Source organism: Priceomyces carsonii (genome assembly GCF_900007245.1).
Source record: "Priceomyces carsonii strain CBS4050 genome assembly, scaffold: Debaryomyces_carsonii_scaffold_1, whole genome shotgun sequence".
In the NCBI taxonomy this organism is placed as follows: domain Eukaryota; kingdom Fungi; phylum Ascomycota; class Pichiomycetes; order Serinales; family Debaryomycetaceae; genus Priceomyces; species Priceomyces carsonii.
Window position 1 is genome coordinate 828,592 of NW_026946674.1, and position 25,732 is coordinate 854,323.

Consider the following 25,732-nt stretch of genomic DNA (forward strand, 5'->3'; position numbering starts at 1 on the left):
CTCAAAAAAATTTTTTTTTTTATCAATTTTAATTATAGATGGAGCTCGTGATAACCACCTATTACTTCACTTATAGCTATGAAGAGTACTTAATTAGAGTACTTAATTAAGGTTGATGTGTCCAAATATGTAGGATTTCAACAATAAGGCTTAAGAAAAAAATTCCAGATGTAAATCTTATCAATTAAGCGAACTCGAAGTCACGAGCTTAAAAGCTCAATCTAAAAATTAGATGATCTGAAGGTAATGTCAGCAGAGTATTTGAATGAATTCAAAGGCAATTTGATACTATGCTTCCAGCTCCCATAAATATAAAGAAGTGGATCGAAGACAATGGTCATTTACTTCAACCTCCAGTAAATAATTATTGCCTACACAGAGGCGGATCTACAGTTATGATCGTGGGCGGTCCCAACGAGAGAACGGATTACCATATCAACCAGACTCCAGAATATTTTCACCAACTAAAAGGTAGCATGTGCCTTAAAGTTGTCGATGAAGGAGAATTTAAGGATATTATTATCAATGAAGGAGACTCATTTCTTTTACCAGGGAATACTCCACATAGTCCGGTGAGATTTGCTGACACAATAGGTCTAGTCGTTGAACAAGATAGACCACAAGGAGTCAATGATAAAATTAGATGGTATTGTAGTAAATGCGGAGAGGTTATATATGAAATCGATTTTTATTGTTCAGATCTAGGAACGCAGGTAGCAGAAGCAATTGCAACTTTTGATGGAAATATGGAAGCAAGAACTTGTGAAAGGTGTGGAACATTAAACTATTCAAAGCCATAACTAAAAATGACTTCCATCAATCTCGCAGAATAAATAAGTATATACGACATCCAAAAACTTTACTTCTTCTTATAAACTTCCTCTCCTTTGTCGAACAACCAATCGATGGCATGTTCTACTGGTTCATCAAAAACCAAAGGTAATAATGGAACTATACACAACCCAACTCCAACGGGGCCATACGATTTCAAGGCCCTAGATTTAGCATTCTTAAAAAAATACGACGAATATCTTACAGAACTGTGAATCGTGAACGCAGGCAATCCCATCGAGGCTATACTTTGGAAAACACCTCTTTTTAAACCAACCAATCTCCAATCCGAGTCTACAGCCTTAGTATTAGTAGCATCAAACGCCTCCTTTGCTAGAAAATTCTTCTCAGGATACGGATAATTCCACGGCTTTAATCCTGGAGTATATCTACCTTCTGACCTCATCTTTACCTTCCAAGAGGTGTACAGTACATCCCCTAAAATATAAAGCCAAGAGATACCATACCCTACAGTGACCAAGAATGGGTGAGCTATGGGACGAAATGACTCCCCAATGTCGGAAGTGTAGGCAACATAACGATGTGACGCCACTAGAATAGTTCTAAGTCGATTAGTATACGCAGCATATCTAATACCTGAACTCTCGCTTATGGAATCTTCTGGGTTCCCTGTAGATTCCTGAACTTTAGAACCTTCAATTGTGGCCATTGTCTTCTGTTAGAGTAATATAAAAAATCTTCTCTTTGAATTATATTAGATTAATTCAAAATTGAGAACGGCAAAACCGAACTTGTAAGATATCAACTTCCTTATTTTAATCTGAGGAAGAATCCAAAAAGAAGGAAAATTGTGCCATGAAGTATCACTTGGTGATAAGATTCACAAGTACTACTGCCTCTAGCAAGCAGCTAAAAGACTTGGAACTTCCATTAGTAATAAATACAGAAAAAGATGATGTGAATAAATTAGTCAGTGTTCGCTGGCTAAAATCGACGATAAGAAGTGACGTACCCGAGTGCCAGAGTAAGCGTTTAAGGCTCATATATAACGGCAGAATATTGAATGAGAATACAGACTTCAAAAGTGAAGTTTTTGACCCGAAGACCAAGCAATTGAATAGCGATAACCAAACTCAAGAAGAGAAGATATACATACATTGTCTAGTGGGGGAAGAGCTTGCAAAGGATCAGTTAGCAAAGGAAAACCAATTAGACAATAAACCTCAAGAAGTGTCAACTAACCCTGAAGTCACTGGATTCGATCGCTTGCTACAGCAGGGATTTTCGCAAGATGATGTGAATGACTTGAGGAGGCAATTTCATCTGATTTACAATCCAAATGAACCTACTAGTTCCGATGCTGACCAAATCATGAACCTTGAAGAAGAGGAGCAAAGGGAGAATACTGCTCGGCAGTTAGAAGAGAGATGGATAGAATCTACGATGTCGGGAACCCCGAATAGACAGGAGCCTCCAAATGCTGCCACTGAGGAAAGAGAGGACGGCACTCCTCAGCCCCTGGTAGATTTGGACGATGCAAACGCAAATGAAGATTTGTTGATAGGCTTACTTGTGGGGATATTTTTGGGTGTCGTCAGTCTCATATTCCTTGTTGCAGATGACACAATTTTTAACAAAAGGCAAAGAATGTCCATCATCGCCGGAGTATTTATCAACTTCTCCTTTGCTATTGTAAGAGGCTTGCAGATGTGAATAGTTACACTTCGATTCTACAGAAGAAAACATCTTAGCTTCTTCAAAATTTAAAAATGTTTGACCTACCAGCCCTCAATGATCTCCATATAACATGTTCGGGAAGAACCTGAACAGTCACGTAAATTAAATCACTGAGAGGGCATTAAGATGGCCCATTTCCACGTCGAATAAATCGAAACGGATATTATTCTCGCCAATGACTTGACGCTCGCCAACTCGTTGGGATATCTGAAATGACAAGCAACACGGTTATAGTCATGGCTGCCGCACAAAGAAAAAAAAGGTAATATTTTCCATTCAATTTTCACAAGTCGCATATAAAACATGAAAATTTTCCTCGCTAAGTTACCCGGTAGAAGCAGGAATCTGAATCGCACTCTTTGATTTTGTTAACTATCCTATATCGGATGGCCCAAAGGCTGCAACTAAATCAAAGGATAGGGGGATCGATCAATGATGTTTTTTTTTTTCTTTTTCATGTTTATAGTCTACAATCACGTAAATTCACTCTTAAATATTAGGCTCCCATGACATGACTACACCCAACGCCATCTATAACAGTCGCAACAACCTTATCTTTGAGTTTCGCAGCGCCTGACCCCGCTGCTGTATAATTTTGGTGAGACTTTCCTTGGCCCGGAAATCAATTTTTCCACTGTGGGGACCGAATTTTGTCAGCTTCTTTCAATTTGACAATTTCTCAGAAATTAGACATTTTCATTTCTCGATGATTACTCTAAATATTGCAGGTTAATTACAATAGACATTTGGAGACATCTTGATCTTATAGAAAAACTTTTAGTATACTGTTTAATCTTTTTATCTATTCCAATTTTCATATCGAATAATTGATAAGTTTTCAATTCGCTAATATAAAATAGAGTAATAATGTCAGCAGATCCAAAGCCGTTGCCATTTATTTATCAGTTTGCGTCTGGTGCTGTCGCTGGAGTATCAGAAATTTTGGTGATGTATCCATTGGACGTGGTCAAGACTAGACAACAATTAGATAACACAAATGCTTACTCTGGTACCATTAACTGCGTGAAAAAGATAGTTAAGGAGGAAGGTGCTTCGAGGTTGTATAAGGGTATCCTTGCGCCAATTCTCATGGAGGCCCCAAAGAGAGCTACCAAATTCGCTGCTAATGATAAGTGGGGTGAGTTTTATAGAGGTATATTTGGTGTCGCTACAATGTCTCAGCCATTGGCAGTCTTAACAGGTGCAACAGCTGGTGCTACTGAAGCTTTAGTTGTGGTTCCTTTCGAATTAGTTAAGATCAAGTTGCAAGATAGAACATCGAAGTTCAACGGGATGGGGGACGTTATTAAAGATATCATAAAAAACAATGGTATCTTCGGTATGTATAAAGGTTTGGAATCAACCATGTGGAGACATATCTTTTGGAATGCTGGATATTTTGGTTTGATTTTCCAGGTTAGAAGTCTTATGCCTAAACCCAAAAGCTCGTCAGAGAAAACGGTTTTTGATTTAATTAGTGGTTCTATAGGAGGGACTTTTGGTACCGTAGTGAATACACCAATTGATGTTGTCAAATCTAGAATTCAAGCAGGTTCAACGAAGTATATTTGGACGTTCCCTTCATTATTCATGGTCGCAAAGGAAGAGGGCCTTGCTGCTTTGTACAAAGGCTTCATTCCAAAAGTCTTGAGGTTGGGCCCAGGTGGTGGTATTTTGTTGGTTGTTTACACAAGTGTTATGGACATGTTTAGGAATTATCATGAAGGTAAGTAAATGCTCCCAACTTTTGAGAGTTGTTCTATCTTTTATTTAACTGTCATGCAAGAGACTATATACTTACTTAGATCCTATAAAGTATCTTTTGACATAATATAAAATATTTTCACCAAGTAAGAATCGTCAAAGAAGGCTTCATCGTAATTCATATCAAGGTATCGGAACGTATTCTTGAACTTGTACTTATGTTTCAATTCGTTAAACAACTGATTGTTAGGCTCTGCGGTGAAATTTGAAATAGTATTAATGAGGACTGGAGAATCATACTCTACGTCCTGTAGATCGCGTTTAGATTTGGTACCATGAGCCAAAGAAGATTCGAAGTGAAATTGACTGTCTAGATAAGTGATACATTCGTTTAGTCGTTTCAAGTTAGGCAGATCTTCTAAATCGTACTCAATTAAAATGTTATCAAAAAGATCATAATTCAAAAGTATATTATAAATCAAATCATAAATTATTGACTTTTGATCAGTCGATCCTTCCTCTTTGGATTCTACCGAGCAGAATCTCTTCATCAAAAGGATATTTATTACAATTAATATTTCCTCAATTAATGCCATTAAAGAGGCGTAATTATTCGTTGCCTTCAAATATTTTGAATTCAAAATGTTTTGTTTTTTAACAAAAACTAGAACCATCACAACAGATTTGCTAAATTCCGACCAGGCATAATTCGATATGTCAAATTCTTTGTCCTCTAGAAACTCTTTCAAGATTTGAAAAATTATGCTAAAACATAGATTGTAATTATCGATTTCCAATCGTTTTGTTAAATTGAACCTGATAAGATTCTGTAAAGTGTCTAAAATATAAAAAAGATGAGATTTCCTACCACCACTGGGGCTCAAGGGTATTATTGGTGATTTTTGATGCGATAATTTCCAGATATTTTCATCAATTTGACACTTTTTTAATGCTTTAATTGGGACATATTTAGAATCCTTTGTAATTGATTTGTTGGATGTAAGCTTCACCAAAATTGCTAACAGTAGTTTAGCAACGGCTTGTAAGTTGACTGTTCTGTATTGATATTGAAAAATATAAGAAAGCGTGGAGAGCCAAATCTCCAATAATTTGATAGGAGTCGAATTGGGCAGCTTCAGCAAGTTCAACAGCTGTTCACTTATCAATGCTTGAAGGAAAGACAGACTTCTTGAGTAAGTAAAAAGTATAAACGCAATCGGTAACATGTCACTAGTTTCTATATTATCATCTTCCAGCCTCTGAGCGACAGAAGTCATTCTTGATAGCTGAATTTTCTCCAATTCCGCCAAATAAGGATCATCCGTATCTTTTGAATATGTAAATGCTTTATAATTTTTATGAAAATCCACTATTCGATTAATAGTCTGATATCGCATATAATTACTTCCATTGAACAAATTAGCCGTAAGCCAGTTGGCGAATGACGCACTTCTGATACGATGCTCGAGTAAGTCAGGCTTAAACAAGTAGCAGTACTTAAAATCAATTGCAAGTATGGGTAACATTTTCAGCGATATCTCTAAGTCAAATGTGTAACGGTCAATTTTCTTTATTCTTGAAAAGTATTGGTCATAGGCATTAAGTGATTCAGAGATACTCGTGATATCTGAAGATAATGTTGATGGAACAATAGGTAGTATTTTACTCGATGTATTGGAGAGAATCCCTATTATTCGATAAACTTTCATCAAAGTATCGAATGATAAATTGACTTTTGGGGATTTATAGACAACTGCATTCTGGTCAAACGTGGGAGATGTTACTCTTAGTAAAGAGTCAAAAATATCGGAAAAGTCAACCAGGAAAAACAGGAATAAAAGAGCCTTGGTAGCAACTGGTACTGCGTCTATTTCCTGAAATAAAAATGAGGAAAATAATGAGCTCAAAACATCGACCAACAAAAAGATAATAGCCTTCATTGCCTTGAGATTTGAAGTGAAATTTGGTTTAGAATCTTGAATGCTAACAAGAGATGTCTTTAAGAATAACTTCAATGCTGCTAGGAAATCAAAAAAGTATTTTTCGTTTAAACCTGGCGATTGTTTTGAGACTTCAAATAATATGGGAATCAAATCATTATTTGAGTGCTCCCCAAATGTATTTTTCTTTTTGAGTGATCTTTCATTCATTTTAGATATGCTCATAAACCAGATACGCATCACTTCAAGGGCATTTAAGAGGGCTTGGCCCCCTTCATATTCGTGAGCTCGATTCTCACTTATAGCATCTAAGCTAGACAAGCGCAGCATGGAATGCAGATTAACACTGATACTGCTGCTTCGTCGTCCAGATTCCGATGCAAGTTCAGTAAGATCATTGGCCTCCTCTAAGTCACTCGACTGATATGTTTGCATGTCTGCATTTGACGTTGAAGGATCGCGAGAAGTTGTATTATGTATTATTCCAGCATTATCAACATTGTTTTCAGCCAAGCTTCGCAGCTTATGTAGCCCTGAACCACTAGTTTCTTCATTTCTTATCAAATCTTCTAGAACTCTTACTCCACTAGCAAATATTTGAACCATTGAGTGACTAAATTGACTTCCAGAAGTCAATAAATTCTCATTTGAACTTAAAATTGACGACAACGATTCTCTTTCCAACGATGTATAACATAGGGTCTTAAAGAAGTCATAGTCCTTTGGTATCAATGGGTTAAATATTTGGGAATACAAGCTAGTAGCCTGCTTTTGGTTCATTGTAACCCTTTTATTGCACCAAGTAGTTTTGTTAACAGCTATACCTCGAATGTTTTATAGGTAATATTCGGCATACAAGGCTCAAAAGAGGGTACTGTATAATAGAAGATATGATTTTGGATCTAACACTATGGAGGAATACTTTAAGATCCGAATAGAGTAAATTCAATTCAAGAAGTACTTTTCCAGTATTTGAGAACTTACGATAACCCTATCAACAATAAATTTTGGATAGGTATACACTGTCAATGAAATAACTCGATATTTAATTTTTTTTTTGTTTTGATTGGTTTAAAACATCTATTTAATAAAAAGTAATAGGTGATGTTCGGAAAAGACAATTCTCCTGAAGAGTTCGAACTAGATGCTCACTTTCAGGACCAGGAGCATGACTTGCGACGATCTGAAGATTCTCTGGACAGTCGATTATCAAATGCTTCCGAATTCTCGTTGGTATTTGAGGAACTCGAAGAGGGAGCCAAAGTTGTGGACAGTGAAAACATAGACCTGTTTATCAATAATCCAATATTTCAGATTGCATTAAGAATATACGGTGATAATAAGAAGTCAAGAAAATGGCTATTAAGTTTCGGATGTGGCCTTGTGGCCTTTATATGGTTAGTTGGACTCGTTTTCTACTCGAGATTGCTGGTCAATACATCAGAAAGAATATGGGAGGGACACATAAACATTGGTGGGAAAGATATCAAGCTCAATAGCTTTAGCTTGAAGTTTCAGAACGTGACTATGGAAAGCTATAGAGAAGGTGCATATTATACCTCTAATTTACCGATCACTTGGTTAGATGAATCACAATACCCAAAACATAGAAAAGGAGAAGGGTACTATTTAAGTAGAAATGTGAACGATTCGTTTGTTATAAAAGATATTAAAAATAAAGAAAATAGGGTTTTGATTGAAGATCTGCAATTTCGGTTCAGGAAGGCTGTATATTATGCTCAAGAATTGAAATTGAACCCCAGGAAACCATTCGACGATAGATCAACATTTCACATAGTGATATCTGATTTATCTGACAAATGGAGACATCTGACGCTTGGACATTATTGGCTATTCAACTCAAATACTTCTGAATATGCCTCAATTCAACCCCCTTTAGACTTAGACGACCTAAAGGACGAGACTAGTGTCAAACCATTGCAGAAGCTTCATTTCGCTGAATTTTCTCCCACTGGAGATGAGATTATATTTGGCTATAAGCATAATTTGTATATTCAGATTTTGAGTACTGGTGAGATTATTCCAGTCACAGATGATGGTGGTCCGGATATTTTCAACGGAAAGCCAGATTGGGTTTATGAAGAAGAGGTTGCTGCTAACGATAAGTTATTCTGGTGGTCTCCTGATGAAGATAACTTGATATACGCAAAGATAGATGACACTGGTGTCGCTCGCTATGACATAAACTATTATATGGACCATTCAGATGAAGTATTACGCTCATCAGAAAGCAATAGCGTTCTTCAATATCCCGAGAAGATGTCTTTGAGATATCCAAAACCAGGCACGAATAATCCTAAATTGACGTTACATAACTTCAAGTTTTCCCAAAGGAAAAATTATGAGTTGAACTGTGTACTTAATAATGTAGGAAGTGACTTCATTCTTTATGATGCCATTTGGATTGATTCTGAGCACTTCTTGATGAAAATTAGCGACAGGACTAGCAAAATACTTTCAAAACAAATAGTAAACCCCAAGAGGTCTTCGCGAGTCAGGGAAGTGAGTACTTTTAATGCCTCTTTAGAATTCAATGGTTGGATAGGGAAACAGACTCTGATGAGAGTTATCCCACAGGACCGTGGTATCAACAGCTATGTTGATAAAGTTACTGTAAATGGCCAAACTCACTTGGCGATATTCGAGAAAGCCTCTTCAGCTCAGTACTCACGATTGTTGACCAATTCGTCTGAGTGGGGACTTGTGGATGGAAGTCCTATTGCGTATAATGCAGATGAAAACTTCATCTACGTATTAACGACTATGAGGAGTTCATTGGATGCACACTTGATAGCTATTGATTTGTCTCGATATAAGGATAATATTTATTCGGTTACGGGCATTCAGAGAGACGGAAAATACAAAGCTAAGTTCAGCTCAAATGGTAATTACGTTGAACTACGTTACTTGGGACCAAAACCTCCATGGCAAAAACTAATAAATATGAAGAATGTTCATATGTATTTCGGATCGAATGCTTATACGATAAAAGCTGGTACTGATCCTATAATAGATGAAATTGAACCTATTAACGATTATAATAATACATGCAAAGAATTGCAGAATTCAAATGTCCCAACTAAGTTTTATAGGACGATAAAAGTGGAGGGCGACGGGGTTCCTGGTGAGACTCTCAACTATATCGAGATTTTGCCTCCGATGTTTGATCCTGAGTACAAATATCCATTGTTGGTGCATGCATATGGTGGCCCAGGATCACAAATCGTGGACAAGTCTTTTTCGATCGCATTCGAAGATATAGTAAGTTCGACGTTGAATGCAGTAGTAATTATCATTGACCCAAGAGGTACTGGTGGAAAGGGTTGGAATTTCATGTCTTATGCAACAGGAAATATTGGTTACTGGGAGCCGAGGGATATAATTGCATCGACTTCTTCCTATATCTCGACTAATGAGAAGTTCATCGACAAGCAGAAGGTAGCCATATGGGGTTGGTCGTATGGTGGCTTTACTACACTCAAGACATTGGAAGTAGATGGAGGAAACACTTTTAAATATGGTATGGCAGTGGCCCCAGTCACAAATTGGATGTTCTACGATTCAATTTATACCGAACGATACATGAATCTACCTTCAGCTGATACTGGTTACAATAAATATGCCCTTATCTCTAATTATGCAAAATTCAAGGCATCTAAGAGATTTTTAATAATGCATGGCACTGCAGATGACAATGTACACTTACAAAACCTGATGTGGTTACTTGATAAGTTCGACTTGAATAATGTTAAAAATTATGACGTTCACTTCTTCCCCGATAGTGACCATTCAATTTATTTCCATAATGCTAATCCTATCGTCTACGATAAGCTTCTTAATTGGTTAAGAAGTGCATTTGACGGAAAATTTGATGGCCACACATAAATAGCTCTTTATATTGATATAGCTATATTTGTGCCAAATGCAGGACTATCACCTCATCACTTCACTTAAATTTTTTTTTTTTAATTTTCTTAGAGTCTTACGACGAGTACATAACTTTATTATATCTAATAAACTTTCAGCTCAAGATGGCTAAGGCATCCAAGGCTACCAAGAAGTTCCAAAATAAACATTTGAAGCACACGTTAGATCATCGTAAGAAAGTCCAGAAATATAACAAGACACATGGGAAAAAGAAACTGCCAGTAAATTCTGATGCTACTGACAAGAGAGAAAGCAAAGCAACAAGAGAAGTCTTTGAAGATATGTCAGTAGACGACTTTCTTTCAGGGGATTTTGAAGTGCCGAAGAAGAAACATTCTCGTGGTAAGGAACAGGATATTGATGACAATGATTCTTCGTCATCTGAAGATGAAGAGCAGATGAAACAAGATTTAGAGAACTTGGCAGAAAAAGACCCCGAGTTTTATAAATACTTACAAAACAATGATAAAGACTTATTGGAATATGAGGGCGTTAATCCATTGGATGCTATCAGCGACGATGAAGAAGAACTTTCTTCAGAGGAAGCTCCTAATGCGAACATTGTGAAGGACACCCCACAGGAGACTGAAAAAGTTGAACTAACTTCTAGCTTGGTAAAAAAATGGGGAAAAGAATTGGATGAGCCATCAAGTAAGTTAATTAGGAACATTTCGATAGCTTTCAAAGCTGCCATTAATGTGAATAGAGCGAATGAAGAAGACTATAAGTATGCAGTGACTGATCCTACAGCATTCCACGAATTAATGATGTTGACCTTGAAAAAGCTTCCTACGGCCATACAAAAGCTTGTTAAATACAAAGTAAATCCTCAGACTGGAGCCAGATCACTCCCTCAATCGAAAAATGCTACTCAAATGTCGAGTATTCTCAAGTCGCATGCTGGGTCATATATTACTTTGCTCAAGGACATAACGAATACTGATACGGCTGTTTTAGTATTGGCATCCCTTAGAGAGATTTTACCATATTACGTTTCTCATAGACGGTTATTAAAAGATATATTCTCATCAGTAGTTAATGTTTGGTCTAGTACTGTGGATATTGAGACTCAAATTGCTGCCTTTGCATTTATGAACAATTCAGCCAAAGAATACAAAAAATCGGTTTTAGAAATGATTTTAAGATTAATGTACTCAACGTTTTTGAAGAATTGTCGTAAGACGAATATCTATACAATGCCTATGATAAACTTTTGTAAGAATGCTGCTGCTGATTTGTTTGGAGTTGATGAAAATTTGTCTTACCAAATTGGATTTGAATATATCAGACAATTAGCTATTCATTTGAGGAACAGCATCAATGCAACATCAAATGCTAAAGAAGGATACAAAACAATTTACAATTGGCAATATTGCCATTCTTTGGATTTTTGGTCAAGAGTTATTTCTCAACTTTGCAACCCAGAGAGAGAATCGCTAGCTCACAAATCAAAAGAATCGCCCTTGAGGCAGTTGATTTATCCGTTGGTTCAAGTCACTCTCGGTACCATTCGGTTGATTCCAAGTGCTCAGTTTTTTCCATTGAGATTTTACTTAATAAGATCACTCATTCGTATGTCACAATCAACAGGCGTATACATACCTATTTTTCCCTTAATTTCAGAGATATTGACTTCGACAGCGATTACGAAGGCACCAAAGTCGTCAAGCTTACAGGCTGTAGACTTTGAACATGCGATTAAAGTAAACCAAGCATACTTAGGAACGAGGGTCTATCAGACTGGATTGTGTGAACAATTCGTAGAGTTGACAGGAGAATTTTTCGTTTTATATTCAAAGAACATTGCATTTCCAGAGTTGGTGACACCTGCAGTATTACTGTTGAGGAGATTTTTAAAGAAATCGAAGAACATGAAGTTTAATAAGCAATTACAACAATTAGTCGAGAAATTGAATACTAATGCAAGGTTTATAACTGAAAAGAGAGCAAATGTTGAATATGGACCCTCAAACAGAGCTGAGGTTCAACTTTTCTTGAAAGATTTCGACTGGGAAAAGACTCCCTTGGGTCAATATGTAGTTGTACAAAGAAAGTTGAAAGACGAGAAAATGAGAATACTCAGAGAAGCAGTAGCGGAAGAAGAAAAAGCCCGTGAACAGAAAGAAAAAGATGACGAGGAGGAAGAAATTGAAATGGCCGATCTAGAAAATGATGAATCCGAGTTAGAAGAGGATAAATAAGTTGCACATTTATAAAAGTATATATGATTACAGAGCGCAAATATAAATCCTAATACATTACTTAGGAAGGATCAATAGGAATGAAGTTACCAACGATACAGCTAGGAATGTTGTATCTATCTCGGCGAATTGTAAAACTAAAGCAACAACTTTTCCTTTTTGTTCCATCCTTCGTCCTCAAGTTACAGCTCGTAAGTACGGCTTTTTGTCCTTTGTCAAACGCGATCGCGCCGTATTTTTCCCAGAAGTTGACGGCGCTTTCTTCACTCATCAATTCATATATTGCCAACTTCCCATCTTTCAAGTCATCAGTAATTACTCCAACTAAAGATGCGAATTCCTTGTTTCCTCTATAAATTTCACCTGTACGCCGCCAAAGGCATGCAGGTATGGCCATAGAGGTAAATACTCTATCGTAATCTAAAAGCATCCTCTCAAAGCTTTCCTCCACTAGAACTAAATCAACATCTTTCAAGGTTCTTGCAATTGCGCGGAAAGCAGGACGAAATATCGATAAAGGTTTCAAAATCCTTTGTCTACTAGACAAATTCATATAATTATCCATATAACTTTGTAATCTAGCGTATCCTTTTGCATAATTGTAAGGTTGTAGCAAACCTGCCTCTAATTTGGCCTTTATTACTTGCTTCAACCTCTCTTCCGGAGAAATTTCTGTGGTTGGATCAGCTGCTGTTAAAAAAAACTTGTCTCTGGCAGAATCTGATATTACGGGCCGTGACAGGGCATTGGAACCAACATTCAAGTTCAGGTTCAGGTTTTCGGTCTTATAAGAGTTATTATTAAAATGATTCTTTTGACTTGGCAGTCGAGTGGGAAGCTGGGCAATTTCAGTTTCGTTTGGAAACGATTGAGGAAATATATTGGCTTGTGGTGAAAAGGAGAGCATATTAGATACGTTTGCACCTTTCCCGGAGTCTCCCACTAAGCTGACATTACTAACACCATTTCCAGAACCATTATTTTGAGAAAAACCAAAGTTAAGCATAACGTCTGCTTGACTGCTATCATCGTTTAAAGCACCGTTCACTAATTCAGGATCATCAATCATGGATAAAAAATCATTCAAGGAGCTGAATTCACTTCCTGCGTGCTCAGAGTAAAAAAAAGGTTCTTGATTATAAGGTAATGTTTGAGATAATACAGAGCCATTCGGCTTTTGTTGGGTTACTTGGCTCATTGCAGGCATCATACGTTGATCTTTTCCTCGCATTTCATCAGATATGTTCTCACCTTCAGAGTTTGTTAACAATCCTTCACTTGGATAAGCAGGAGGTGACCCGACACCTCCATGTTGCTTTAATGCTGCCGCTTTCTTTCTCTGCCTTGAATTTGAAGGCTCATCATAACAAAGATGCCCTATCCCTCTCTTAATACAACGTTGACAGGGTCGAGAATCATCACAAATCATATGTGACCTTCGACAGTACACACAAGCAATTTCGACCTTCTTTTTTCTTTTTCGTTGTTGTTTGGTGTTCTCTCTTTTGACATTTACATCATCTCCATCGTTATTCCCATTTATGCTCTTTGACTCTTGATAACTCGATGAATTTGGTATCAAATTATTAGAATCAACAATATTCATATGATCAATTTTAGGTGAATTATCTCCATTCATCGTAGTAATAAAATATTTTGGTTTATACTATGAGCATAGCTAGAGTTCCTTCCATAAGGTTTAGTTACACCAATACCTAGTGTTGTGCTCTAGCGTCAGCTAAAAGCGGTGAAAAGGTTTCTAATACAATGTCGTATGCTCACAGATCGTGGGGTTGATCTTTTACACGACATTTTACAAATACGACTATAGATGTATCCAAATTCTTTCAAATCATACTTAAAGATGTAATTCACGGTAGTAACTTTCATTGTAATACTCACGTTAACTCACGACACGATTATGTAACATGAGGCTCTTCCGTGATTGTAGAGTCAGAAAGAGCAGAGATATCTGTATCTCTTGATGTCGAGTCCTGGCTACTGAGCCTTACTGGAGATGCGAGGGCAGATTTCGCTGTGACAAAATCGTTGGAGTCTATACTTTGACTTAGTTCCTTACCAGAATCGGAACTTGCGAAAGAAGCAAACCTGCTTAGAACCTGCAGTGGCCTACTGTAATGATGAAAAGTAGACATATTAGTAGGATCTGATTGCGACTTTGCTGAGAAGAAAGACACATTCGAGCGAACGGAGTCAGATGTGCTTTTAGAAGAGGACGGTGGATGTACCAGAGCCGGCTCTGGTACCAATTTCTGTTCCGTCTGTGATGAAGATCCCATATGTTGAGATATAGCATTTGATTCGGGCTCATCCTGGATAATAACTCCATTATTCGGCGAAGGTGCTTCAAATGGTATGACTTGTTCTTGGTTTTCAGCCTCCAAGGATAAATCTGACCGACTGGCACCCATTCCCAGAAATTCATTATCAACGTGATCGACGCTGCCGTATCCAGATCCTCCAAGACTGTGCAGAACATAAGGTATTTTGTTTCGATCAAATGTATTATTACATAAAGGGCAGCTTCGCCTAAAATTGATCAACCAGTTTGATAAACATGTCTCATGATATAAATGCTTACAGTCCAATAATAAGACTCTCGACTGTAAGGGAACGAACTTTTCGAGGCAAATGGAACATTTATAAGTCGGATAAAAGTCTTCAGGTGCCACCAAAACATGTAGCAGATTCGATGATCCCTTAAGATTGACGCCGTTAATTACTAAGCCATTCAAGGAGCTTCTCGAAGACGCTGGGCTCGGTTCATTTGAAGCTGACCTCAGTGAAGATGATAGATGCATTGCTGACGGCTTTACTTGGCCAGTGACTTTCAAATAATGATCAAAATAGTTAGCATCTATCAAATGCGTTCGATTATATATGTAGACGTGTAGCTTCTTGACTAAGTTTTGATTTTTCTTGTTGTTCTGCTTTCTACGCCACATTTGAAAGAATTTGACGAATGCATAGAATAAAAATATCAATAGTGGAGGCGACAAAACCATAGACAACAAGATATTAAACCAGCTTCCCAATGCCGCAGTACTAATAGATATAACCAAATCCAACTTTTTAAGATCCTTTAAGGTTTGATAGTCCTCATACGTCACAAACAAAATAGGAATCCGCAACATATTGTCATCATTAAAGGTAGCCAGATACATTGTTATCAAGCCCTTTTGTGGTTCGTTGTTGCCAATTATGACCGCTTTTGGATCAATGCTTGATTCAATAATATTTGTAACCTTATCAACAAAGGTGCAACCACCTCTTAGTAGAATTAAAATTTTATCTTGAAATTTCTCGTAACCAGTTTCATTTAGCTTCTGACAAGCGTCATATGGAAATATTGAGTATTTGCTTTTCAAATCTTCATTCAAAATAGGGCTAAATGCAGCATATCTCGCAGTCATTTGATGAAGGGACTCGTTCGCCGGTTCATCACTGCTCGAAATGTTATACTCTATGACTGAGTCTATTGGGAAAAATGAATTAACAACATTATTAAAGGGATGATCTATGTCAAATGTATTCCTTCCCTGGTAATGTATTTTCTTCACCTGGTCCTTGGCTATCCCATTCGACAAATACTGCTCCTTTAGCTCTTTGAATGAGTTTTTTGTCAAGAATAGCGCATCCTCTAAATTTAATTGTGAAGTATGTGCTTCGTTTGCAAAAAAAAACAAAATAACTATCAAGAAGCAGACCATCATCATTTTTGATTGTAGAAGAGATCGAGTGGCTCCCCCACTCATTTTATATAATTTTGAATAGCTAAATGCCTTTTTAGATTTAAGGTGTCCTACGTGAGACGAGTTTTTTTGAGGATTTGTAACACAAATTCCGAGTGACCTGTAATAATTATCTATCAAATGTCGTAGTATTCTAAACTTTTGCAACTCTATACATCTCTATGAATATAAAATTTAGGCTCAAAATACATCTCCTAACTTTAATCTTGGAGCAATATTCATAGATATCAACTCCTGGAATAATAGTTTGGCTGCATACGGAATCGTCATTTTTATGACATTTTCTGAGCTCTTACAGGACGTACACCAGGAATTGTAGCCCATTAAACCACACTTACTGCAAACGTCTACCTCAAACGCATCAGATGACAACATAAGTCTTTCTAGCAAAAGCTGAGAAGCACCGTAGGCAATCACACAATCTCTTTCCATTTCACCCAATCTCAATCCACCATCTCTAGATCTTCCTTCAGTAGGCTGTCTTGTTAAGACGGCTCTAGGTCCCCTTGCCCTTGCATGCATCTTGTCTAAAACCATATGCTTCAATTTCTGATAATAGATAGGACCGAAAAATATATATGCTTGCAAGCATTCACCAGTGACTCCTGAATATAACATGTCCTTACCAGAGTAACTGAATCCCTTGTCTACCAATATCTTAGACATATCTTCAAGCTTTGAACCTCCGAAACAAGTCCCATATTCTAGAGAGCCATTCAAAACGCCCGCTTTACCTGATATTAATTCAATCATTTTACCTACCGTCATTCTAGAAGGAAATCCATGGGGATTCATGATAATATCAGGTGAAATACCTTGGTCATTGAAAGGTAAATCCTCCTGTTGAACGATTATTCCACAGACACCCTTTTGTCCGTGTCGTGAGGAAAATTTGTCGCCAAGTTCGGGTCTTCTTGTCTGCCTCAAAAGGACCTTAATTAATGCCTGATCATTATCGCCGACAGACATCATAACTTGATCTATATGAGATGGTTCAGGACCTCTATAGTAAGCCGGTGTCTCTCTATGGCTTTCATGGCTCTGCTGAGGTTGATCTGGTCCGCCCAAAACTGATTCACCAGCATTTGTAGGAACACATTTATTCACATAGACTTGTCCATTATCAACTTTCATACCAACTTCTCCCAATCCGTCGGGGCCAAGTGACTCATGTACATATATTGGGTCTCCGTTTTCATCAATTCTCATGCCTGCTACAATGTCTTTCGTATGATTAGGGTACCTCTTCAAAGTCACAGTATTTTTTCTTAAAACCTGACAACGCCCAAATCCTCGGTCAATGGAAGCTTTATTAAGGACTAACGAATCTTCAATATCATAACCGGAATATGACATGACTGCTACAGTAGCATTTTGACCCGCAGGCAATTTGTCGTAGTCGATGAGTTCAATAGTCTTTGTTTTAACCATTGGTTGTTGAGGGTAGACCATCAAGTATAATAGAGTATCGATTCTTCTGAATTGATTGTAGGCAATAGCACCAATTGCTTGTTTACCCATCGCACACTGATAAGTATTTCTGGGAGACTGGTTATGATGAGGATACGGAATTAATCCTGCAACAGCACCAAGAACAGTGAATGGTTCAATTTCTAAATGTGTGTAATTTTGCAAGGTTTCACTTTTCAAATCTTCGACATATAATGCTATTAAGGAGTCGTTCTCCTCGTTCACATCCAAATATTCCACCAATCCTCTCTTCAAGAAATCATCAAACGACCACTTCCCATCTAGGAGATGTTTTAAATGAGAGGTTGTCACCTTTGGAACATTGTCATCACCGACAATAATTAAGGGCCTGCAAACCCTTCCCCCATCAGTCGCAATATGAACAGCCATTTGATGAAGATTAGTATAGATTGACACAAACGAGGAGATTTTACCGCTTCTTCTCAAGGACCGAAAGTTTGCAACAAACTTAGCTGGGAATTTTGAAGTTCCAATTAAGGTACCGTTAAGAAATATACCATAATTTCCCTCCATGTACAAGCTTGCTGAATCGAGTGCTAAAATATCTTCACAACCTAATACATAGCATAGATTTTTAACTGGCAACTCCTCATCATCGGTAGTTATATGAGTCATGAGTGCCAAATTCTTGACTAACCCACAAGCTTCTCCCTCGGGTGTGTCTGATGTACAAAGCATACCAAATTGAGATGGCTGCAATGCTCTGGGTCCCGAGACTTTTCTTGATTTCTCGAACTGTGAAGATATACGAGTCATCATCCCTAATGCAGATATATATGATAATCTTGATAGCACGTGTGTCACTCCTGCTCTTTCCATCTTAAAACGTTTAAGAGACCAGTTACCTGTTGAAATGGCACGGTTCATCCCCATAGTAATATTATTAGAATGGATGTTAATAGAAAGTAGCGCATCAAATTCTGAGGTACGGCTTGGCTTCTTCAAAATCTTGTCAATATTAGCTTTAAAGTCAGAATTGAACTTTTTGAATAGATCCTCAAACAACAATGACATCAACTGGCCACCTAACTCTAACCTTTTGTTACCAACGTAGTCTCTATCATCGACCATTTTTGGATTATGCATGGTCATTAGAACCCTTCTTGCCATCGTCGCTATGTATAAAGCTTTCTCACGAAATTGCAAATCAGAAACAGTGATATGTGCTATAATTGTTGTTGCAACTGCCTCGATACCTTCTTGAAATTGAGAAAGTTTAGGAGTACCTGCTTTTCTGATAGTCTTAACTCTCTTTCCAATGTAGTTCAATGCCTGCTGTTGGGTGAATATATCCAACTTCGCAGCCTCCTCCAAATTAACAACGAAAAGATCTTGATAATGAGGATCATGTCCACAAATAATTTGCAAAATTTCTAAATCTGATGTTACTCCGGCAGCCTTCAAAACTATAACAATTGGGATATCTTCCCCAATAGAATTATGCTTCAAGTATATTTTACCATTTTTTGTAATCACATACGTTTTTGATTTTCTTTCATGCGTAGAAGATGTAACGGAGGCCTGAACCAAGTTCTTTTTCTCATCGGCTTCCACAATGATCCTATTTTTAGACAACTGCTCTTGCACTAAAATCACTTTTTCAGTTCCATTAACAATGAAATAACCACCTGGATCTAAAGGGCACTCCTCATATGCTGCCATTTGTGAATCATCTATACCATCAAGGATACATTTATTGGATCTCAACATTATAGGCATTCTTCCAATTTCCAAATCCTTATGCATGATAATCTTTCTCCCTCTCGTATACTCAACATCAACATAAATTGGAGCTGAATACGTTAAATCACGAAGCCTACACTCATGAGGCGCTAGCAAGACCTCTTTCGTTCCTGCTGACGAGGTCGATTTGTGGCCAACCCTGATGGATAAGTATTTTAGATAAAATTCAGGATCAACATCAGAAAGCACAAGCTCGTTAGCTTTGACTATTTTCTTTAAGTCAACATCAACAAAATAGTTGAAAGAGTCCAAATGCTGTTTTACTAACCCTTTAACCTTCAAAAATGCAGGTAATAAATTCCACTTATCCTCTGCCATGCTGATCTCATCAGTCAATTTTTTTCCCTTGTATTCAGGCTGAAGCAACTCTTGAAATGCTTCATCCCTTTCCATATCATCTTGCTTTAGGTCGTAAGCCTTACGCTTCACCGCCATTTCAATAAATATAACTTCTCGGCTGCCTAAACTCTTGATTTATAAGTCTTCTTTGCAAACTTCAAATTTAATTATAAAAAATTTCATTACATAATACTACGTTTAGAACCTCATATTAAAAAAAAAAAAGTATCAGATAAGACAACGTGAACTAAAAGCAGGTAAGGGCAGGCATTTGTTTGAAGATATGTCTTCTGAGGGCCTATTCAAAGCAAGCGTCGATGAATATTTAGAGGGTTTGCCACAAGTAGTTCAATCTCAGTTATATGAGGCTCCAGCGACATGCCTTTCCATATACCGATTGCTACCGCCTATTGCCAAATTTTACATCATGTCGATGATATTTTATGAAAAGCCGGTAGCACTTAAAGATTTAGACAAGTGGTGTAAGCCTATGGCTAAAAGACTGCAGCTTGAATCTCTAAAAAGGTTAAAGTCTTTACATTTGATCGAAGAGGACAAAGGAGGCTCTCACGTAAGACTTCATTCCACGTTCAGGAAAAACTTCCGAGATTGCTTAACTGGAACGCAGAAACCGAATGCATTTGGAGACCTATGTACCACTGGTGATACAGAAAAGGTTGACGTAATTTTCTTAGATTCTTTTGCATCACAGAAATGGGAAACGATTCTTCATTTCATGGTGGGGACTGATTTGAAAGTGACTCCGACGAATTCAGTTTTGAAGTTATTGAAGCTGGGAGGATTAATGGAAAAGTCTGGATCGGGTGCCAAAAATTTGAAGATTACAAATACTGGGTTTCAGTTCTTACTACAAGACCTTAATTCTCAAATATGGACATTACTTTTACAATACTTAAATTTGACTCAGGATTTAAACATGGATCCTGTAGATGTTTTGAATTTCATATTTATTCTAGGATCTTTAGAATTGGGTAAGAGTTATAAAATAGCAAGTTTAAGCGAGACACAAGTGAGCATGTTGGACGATTTGAAGGAGTATGGTTTAGTTTACCAAGGATCAAATTCGTCTGGTCAATTTTATCCCACAAGGCTAGCAACAACATTAACGTCAGATTCCACAACTTTAAAATCTCTGTCGCTTGTTGTTGATCAAGCGCTGGAGGCAGCAGAGAATCAGGAGGAAGTGGTGACCTATGCCTCGCCTAATCAGGGGTCTATCATCATCGAAACAAATTTTAAATTGTATGCATATTCAACTTCTCCTTTGGAGATCGCAATTCTTAACCTATTTGTTCACCTAAGAACAAGATTTGCGAACATGGTTTGTGGACAAATAACTAGGGAATCTATTAGGCACGCTTTATACAATGGGATAACAGCTGACCAGATAATCAGGTTTCTTGAAAGTCACGCACATCCTCAAATGAAGTTATATGCGAAAGAAAAACTAGATAAAAAGATAGAATTTGACACTAGCAATAACATTAATACAGCAGGAGGTGGTTCACAATCACAAGTCAGCAATAGCTCTATAGCTCAGCATAAGTTGGAAATTTTGCCTCCGACAGTTGTTGACCAAATTAAATTATGGCAGCTAGAAATGGATAGAATACAAACATTTGATGGCTACTTATTTAAGGATTTCTCAAATCAGAAAGAGTATGAAGTCTTATCCAATTATGCGTCAGAAGTTGGCGTCCTCATTTGGTCTGATAAGAATAAAAAAAAGTTTTTTGTAACTAAAGAAGGCATTGAACAAGTAGCTGACTTTGCTAATAGAAATCTACAAAGGACAAGAAATTCTTAAATAATGATTTTTAACTAAGTACAGAGAAATATATGTATATATACAAGATAAATTATAGAGCAATTGCGAGAACTAGCCAGAGCAAGAGTCACAATTATTTTCAATATCCGACTTCATGACGCACAAGAGCTTATTATCGTAAATGTCAATTTTTTTTATAGGATTTGGGCTTTCAAAAGGCGAATTTGACAGAGAAACCGGCGTCGGACAAGACGGAGCATTTCTCTTAACCTTTTTAGTGGACGCTGCAAACTCGTCTTTATCAGTTTCATAATCATCTTTTTCCACATATCTATTTCTTTTTAAAGTAAACTCTGGAGCAACTTCTGCATCAACTTTTTTGGCTTCATCAAAGTCAACTGTGAATTGAATAGCCTTCGAAGCTGCTTGAGTCCTTAAATAATACATTCCAGTCTTCAAACCTTTCTCCCAAGAATAAAAATGCGCACTCGTTAATTTACCAAGAGTTGGATTCTGCAAGAAAATGTTCATACTCTGAGATTGGTCGATAAACTTTCCCCTTTCGGAGGCCATGTCTATAATAGTCTTCTGGCTGATTTCCCATACTGTCTTGTACAAGGCTTTTAACTCCTCAGGAATACTAGGAATGTTTTGAATCGAGCCATTTTCTAAGATCAAACGATTCCTCATAGCAGAATTCCAAAGCCCTAAGTCAATTAAGTCATTTAACAAATATTTATTAACCACTTGATACTCTCCCGATAAAACTCTCCTATTATAGATATTTGATGTATATGGCTCGAAGCATTCATTAAAACCCAATATTTGAGAAGTAGAGGCAGTCGGCATGGGTCCTACTAACAACGAGTTTCGAATACCAAATCTCTTCACTGATGCCTTCAACGCGTCCCAATCACCGAAAAGATTTGATGGTTTATGGCTCCATAAATCGAATTGTAAGCTACCCTCGGAAGCGGGGGATCCTTGAAATGTCTCATAAGGGCCATATTTCTGCGCAAGTTCCATTGATGCCTCAACTGATGCATGGTAGATAGTCTCAAATATCTGAATGTTCAATTTTCGAGCCATTTGACTATCAAACGGAAGACGAAGCTGCAAAAACAAATCAGCTAGACCTTGAACTCCAATTGCAATGGGCCGATTTCGTTTATTGGATTTCTCAGTACTTTCCACCGGATATCTCGTTACATCTATGATTTTATCTAAATTTTTTGTCAAAACTTTTGTCACTGAATGCAACTTTTCAAAATTAAAAGTCGAAACATTTTCTTCTTTATTGCATTCCACAAAACTCGGCAATGCCAATGAACCCAAGTTACAAACGGCGGTCTCTTCCGGTGACGAATATTGAACAATTTCACAGCACAAGTTGGAGGATTTTATCGTTCCTAAATTTTTTTGATTAGATTTAATATTACAAGAATCTTTGAATAAGATGTAAGGTACGCCTGTTTCAATCTGTGCCTCTAAAATAGCAAGCCACAATTTTTGGGCACTCACAGTCCTCATAGCCAAACCTTCTTTCTCATACTTTTCATACAAATCATCAAAGTCTTTTCCATAATTATCAGCTAAATTGGGAGCAACATCCGGAGAAAACAATGACCACGTACTATTGTTCTTCACTCGTTTCATGAAAAGATCGGGTATCCATAATCCATAGAAGAGATCTCTCGCTCTCATTTCTTCTTTCCCATGATTCTTTTTTAAGTTCAAAAATTCAAAAATGTCCCCATGCCACGGTTCCAAATATATGGCAAATGCCCCTGGTCTTTTATTACCGCCTTGATCTACGTACTTGGCAGTATTGTTGAACACTCTGAGCATTGGAACTAGTCCACTTGATATTCCATTCGAAGATGATATATGTGACCCACTTGCTCTAATGTTGGAAACATGTAAACCAACTCCACCCGATGCCTTTGATATCAATGCAACTTTGTGCAATGTTTTATAAATACCATCTATTGAATCATCGTCCATTGCTACCAAAAAACAAGATGATAAATAGTTCTTTACTGTGCCTGAGTTATACAATGTTGGTGAAGCATGAATAAAGTACTTTTTAGACATAAGATCATATGTTTCCACAATGTCATTTAGGTTGTCACAATGAATACCCACTGCAACTCTCAAAAACATGTATTGAGGAGTTTCTGCCACTTCTTCCCCTAGTCGTAACAAATAAGATTTTTGAAGAGTCTTTATCCCAAAGTAAGACAACTCGAAATCACGATCACTTACTATAATTTTGTCGAGAAAATCACGATTTTTCATGACTGTTTCGTAGAATGAATCCGAAATAGGTGTTTTCCCTCTATTTCCACCTTCAAAACTGTTATTATGTAACCTTTCCACATTTTTGCTAAAACTTAATCGTATTTTTTTCTGTAATCTGGCAGCTTCTACTCGACCCGCCAAAGTGGCAAAATCAGGATGATAAATGACTTTTGAGGCAATCACCTCAGCAGTTAAGTCAAAAAGCTGGCTCACGCTGACCTTCTCCGGAAGTCCTAGCTCAACTGTATCAACTATTTCATTTATTATGATAAATCTAGAATCTAAAGAATATGATAGTCTGTTCAAAAATGCAATTAACTTTTCTTTATCGAAATTGGAACTGGACCCCTTTGCGGTGTCGCTTGAAACTCGACATCTCGTCATTATACATAAAACTATGATATTGATCAGATAACAGTTAGCTATTTAACATATCAAGTACTATATAACTTATGAATATTTAGTAAGCCATTCATCGTGAGACCCATTATGTGCATGACACTAAAGTTCAATTACTATTCCAAATCTGGTTAGTGAACATATTTTGACGCGAGAAATAACCCAGACGAGTTTAAAACTAACAAAAATATTTAATGAACCATTACGACCCATACAACAAATTGTAATCTAACTTTAAGTACTTCAACATTTCTTCCATAGTAAACTCATAATCCTCATCATTTGCTTCCCATTCATCATCTTCATTTGCTGCTGTTAAATCTTGAATTTGGTCTTGTATTTCTTGTTGTTCGATACTTGAAAGATCTGAAAATTGGTCGCTATTCAACAATTTTTCAAGCCATTCTAATCTTTCTTCCAGCTGATACCTATTTTTTTCTTTATCCTTCCTCTTGATTGACTTTCTCCATTCGCTAATTCCCCCCATGGCTGAAATCTTCAAATGGAATGAGTTTAGCAAATAACTTGATGCCATTTGACTTGCAGTCCTCCACTTTTGAATTAGCTGTTCGATTTTGTCTGATTCTTTTCCTCGTTTGTATTTAAGAGCTTTGACAATAAGATCCTTCCTTTTCTCCATCTTACGAATCTGGAGGTCGAGTTGGCGTTCCTTTTTACGTAAACCAATCAATCGAGTTGGACTCATGCTTGTTCCCACCGAGGAAACAGATGTCATAGACAAACTAGCAGGTGAATCTACTGAAATTGGGCTGGAGAAGTTTGACTTTAAAGGTCTAAATTGTCTTAACGGTGTACTCGTCTCGTATGGTCTATACGCTGGTTTGGAATTTTTATCCTCTACTTTTGTTAGTCAACACTTTGATCATTATTCGATAACATTATCAAGTACTCTTACTTATTGCTCCCATGTTGTAATATTTTTGAAAGTTCTAAGTTCATTGAGGTCCTCTCTTTCCGTAGTAATATAATGGCTGTAAAAAAAAAATAAAGGGTATCTAAGAAAAAAAATTACGGAACAGGCCCCGGTTTGAGAGCTGTTGCGCTTTAAGAGCAGAAAATATTCAGTAAGTTTTTGAACCCCCTGTTGATAGCTGAAAGTTACCATAGATGTAAGTACATGAACAGTAACATCGTTACTGCCGAGTAATGTTGTGTTTTTATTCTATTTCTTCAAATAAATTTTACTAAATAGAATATTTATACTAATTTTTGCAACAAAATCTATATTCTGTCAAGTTTTCCAGCTAGCTAGACAATGGGTTTTTATTAAGAAATAATGCATTTCTTGCTACTTCTTTTATCTAGATTGAACTTTATAACCGTATATATTAAATATGAGGTAACTTAGTCAAGTATCTGGATAGAATCAATTAGAGATTATTCTCAAACCATTATTTCATTGGTAATCATGCTATTTATAGTTCACAATGATTTAAAAGACATAATATTTGCAGTCTTTATTACTAATAGGAGTTCCTCTTCAATACTGCAATAGACAGTTGGATCAATTAATTGTGAGTTACGGTTAGTTAAAGAAAGAAGTAGCATATCTTT

The 25,732-nt window shown here is 37.0% G+C and overlaps 13 protein-coding genes across 13 annotated transcripts; 6 read left to right on the forward strand and 7 right to left on the reverse strand.

Annotated features, from left to right (window-relative positions):
• Positions 1-290: 290 nt before the first annotated feature.
• On the forward strand, positions 291-800 carry PRCAT00000444001 (3-hydroxyanthranilate 3,4-dioxygenase; the record flags this gene model as incomplete). The annotated part of the gene is made up of 1 exon (XM_062954477.1): positions 291-800. The coding sequence occupies one exon, from the start codon at positions 291-293 to the stop codon at positions 798-800; it is 510 nt and encodes a 169-aa protein (XP_062807288.1).
• Positions 801-859: 59 nt separating this feature from the next.
• On the reverse strand, positions 860-1,501 carry PRCAT00000445001 (uncharacterized protein; the record flags this gene model as incomplete). The annotated part of the gene is made up of 1 exon (XM_062954488.1): positions 860-1,501. One exon carries the CDS (start codon positions 1,499-1,501, stop codon positions 860-862), a length of 642 nt encoding a protein of 213 aa, XP_062807289.1.
• A 146-nt stretch (positions 1,502-1,647) lies between these two features.
• PRCAT00000446001 (uncharacterized protein) lies at positions 1,648-2,505 on the forward strand (the record flags this gene model as incomplete). The annotated part of the gene is made up of 1 exon (XM_062954499.1): positions 1,648-2,505. The coding sequence occupies one exon, from the start codon at positions 1,648-1,650 to the stop codon at positions 2,503-2,505; it is 858 nt and encodes a 285-aa protein (XP_062807290.1).
• Positions 2,506-3,396: 891 nt separating this feature from the next.
• PRCAT00000447001 (mitochondrial 2-oxodicarboxylate carrier) lies at positions 3,397-4,263 on the forward strand (the record flags this gene model as incomplete). Its single annotated transcript, XM_062954510.1, has 1 exon — positions 3,397-4,263. The coding sequence occupies one exon, from the start codon at positions 3,397-3,399 to the stop codon at positions 4,261-4,263; it is 867 nt and encodes a 288-aa protein (XP_062807291.1).
• Positions 4,264-4,337: 74 nt separating this feature from the next.
• On the reverse strand, positions 4,338-6,953 carry PRCAT00000448001 (uncharacterized protein; the record flags this gene model as incomplete). Its single annotated transcript, XM_062954521.1, has 1 exon — positions 4,338-6,953. One exon carries the CDS (start codon positions 6,951-6,953, stop codon positions 4,338-4,340), a length of 2,616 nt encoding a protein of 871 aa, XP_062807292.1.
• Positions 6,954-7,277: 324 nt separating this feature from the next.
• Positions 7,278-10,079, forward strand: STE13 (Ste13p; the record flags this gene model as incomplete). Its single annotated transcript, XM_062954532.1, has 1 exon — positions 7,278-10,079. The coding sequence occupies one exon, from the start codon at positions 7,278-7,280 to the stop codon at positions 10,077-10,079; it is 2,802 nt and encodes a 933-aa protein (XP_062807293.1).
• Positions 10,080-10,225: 146 nt separating this feature from the next.
• On the forward strand, positions 10,226-12,322 carry NOC2 (mRNA-binding ribosome synthesis protein; the record flags this gene model as incomplete). The annotated part of the gene is made up of 1 exon (XM_062954543.1): positions 10,226-12,322. The coding sequence occupies one exon, from the start codon at positions 10,226-10,228 to the stop codon at positions 12,320-12,322; it is 2,097 nt and encodes a 698-aa protein (XP_062807294.1).
• Positions 12,323-12,383: 61 nt separating this feature from the next.
• Positions 12,384-13,961, reverse strand: CWT1 (Cwt1p; the record flags this gene model as incomplete). The annotated part of the gene is made up of 1 exon (XM_062954554.1): positions 12,384-13,961. One exon carries the CDS (start codon positions 13,959-13,961, stop codon positions 12,384-12,386), a length of 1,578 nt encoding a protein of 525 aa, XP_062807295.1.
• Positions 13,962-14,241: 280 nt separating this feature from the next.
• On the reverse strand, positions 14,242-16,098 carry PRCAT00000452001 (uncharacterized protein; the record flags this gene model as incomplete). The annotated part of the gene is made up of 1 exon (XM_062954566.1): positions 14,242-16,098. The coding sequence occupies one exon, from the start codon at positions 16,096-16,098 to the stop codon at positions 14,242-14,244; it is 1,857 nt and encodes a 618-aa protein (XP_062807296.1).
• A 177-nt stretch (positions 16,099-16,275) lies between these two features.
• Positions 16,276-19,764, reverse strand: PRCAT00000453001 (DNA-directed RNA polymerase III core subunit; the record flags this gene model as incomplete). The annotated part of the gene is made up of 1 exon (XM_062954577.1): positions 16,276-19,764. The coding sequence occupies one exon, from the start codon at positions 19,762-19,764 to the stop codon at positions 16,276-16,278; it is 3,489 nt and encodes a 1,162-aa protein (XP_062807297.1).
• A 187-nt stretch (positions 19,765-19,951) lies between these two features.
• On the forward strand, positions 19,952-21,496 carry PRCAT00000454001 (TFIIH/NER complex subunit; the record flags this gene model as incomplete). Its single annotated transcript, XM_062954588.1, has 1 exon — positions 19,952-21,496. One exon carries the CDS (start codon positions 19,952-19,954, stop codon positions 21,494-21,496), a length of 1,545 nt encoding a protein of 514 aa, XP_062807298.1.
• A 72-nt stretch (positions 21,497-21,568) lies between these two features.
• On the reverse strand, positions 21,569-24,142 carry RNR3 (Rnr3p; the record flags this gene model as incomplete). The annotated part of the gene is made up of 1 exon (XM_062954599.1): positions 21,569-24,142. The coding sequence occupies one exon, from the start codon at positions 24,140-24,142 to the stop codon at positions 21,569-21,571; it is 2,574 nt and encodes an 857-aa protein (XP_062807299.1).
• Positions 24,143-24,359: 217 nt separating this feature from the next.
• Positions 24,360-24,893, reverse strand: PRCAT00000456001 (uncharacterized protein; the record flags this gene model as incomplete). Its single annotated transcript, XM_062954610.1, has 1 exon — positions 24,360-24,893. The coding sequence occupies one exon, from the start codon at positions 24,891-24,893 to the stop codon at positions 24,360-24,362; it is 534 nt and encodes a 177-aa protein (XP_062807300.1).
• Between the last annotated feature and the right edge of the window lie 839 nt (positions 24,894-25,732).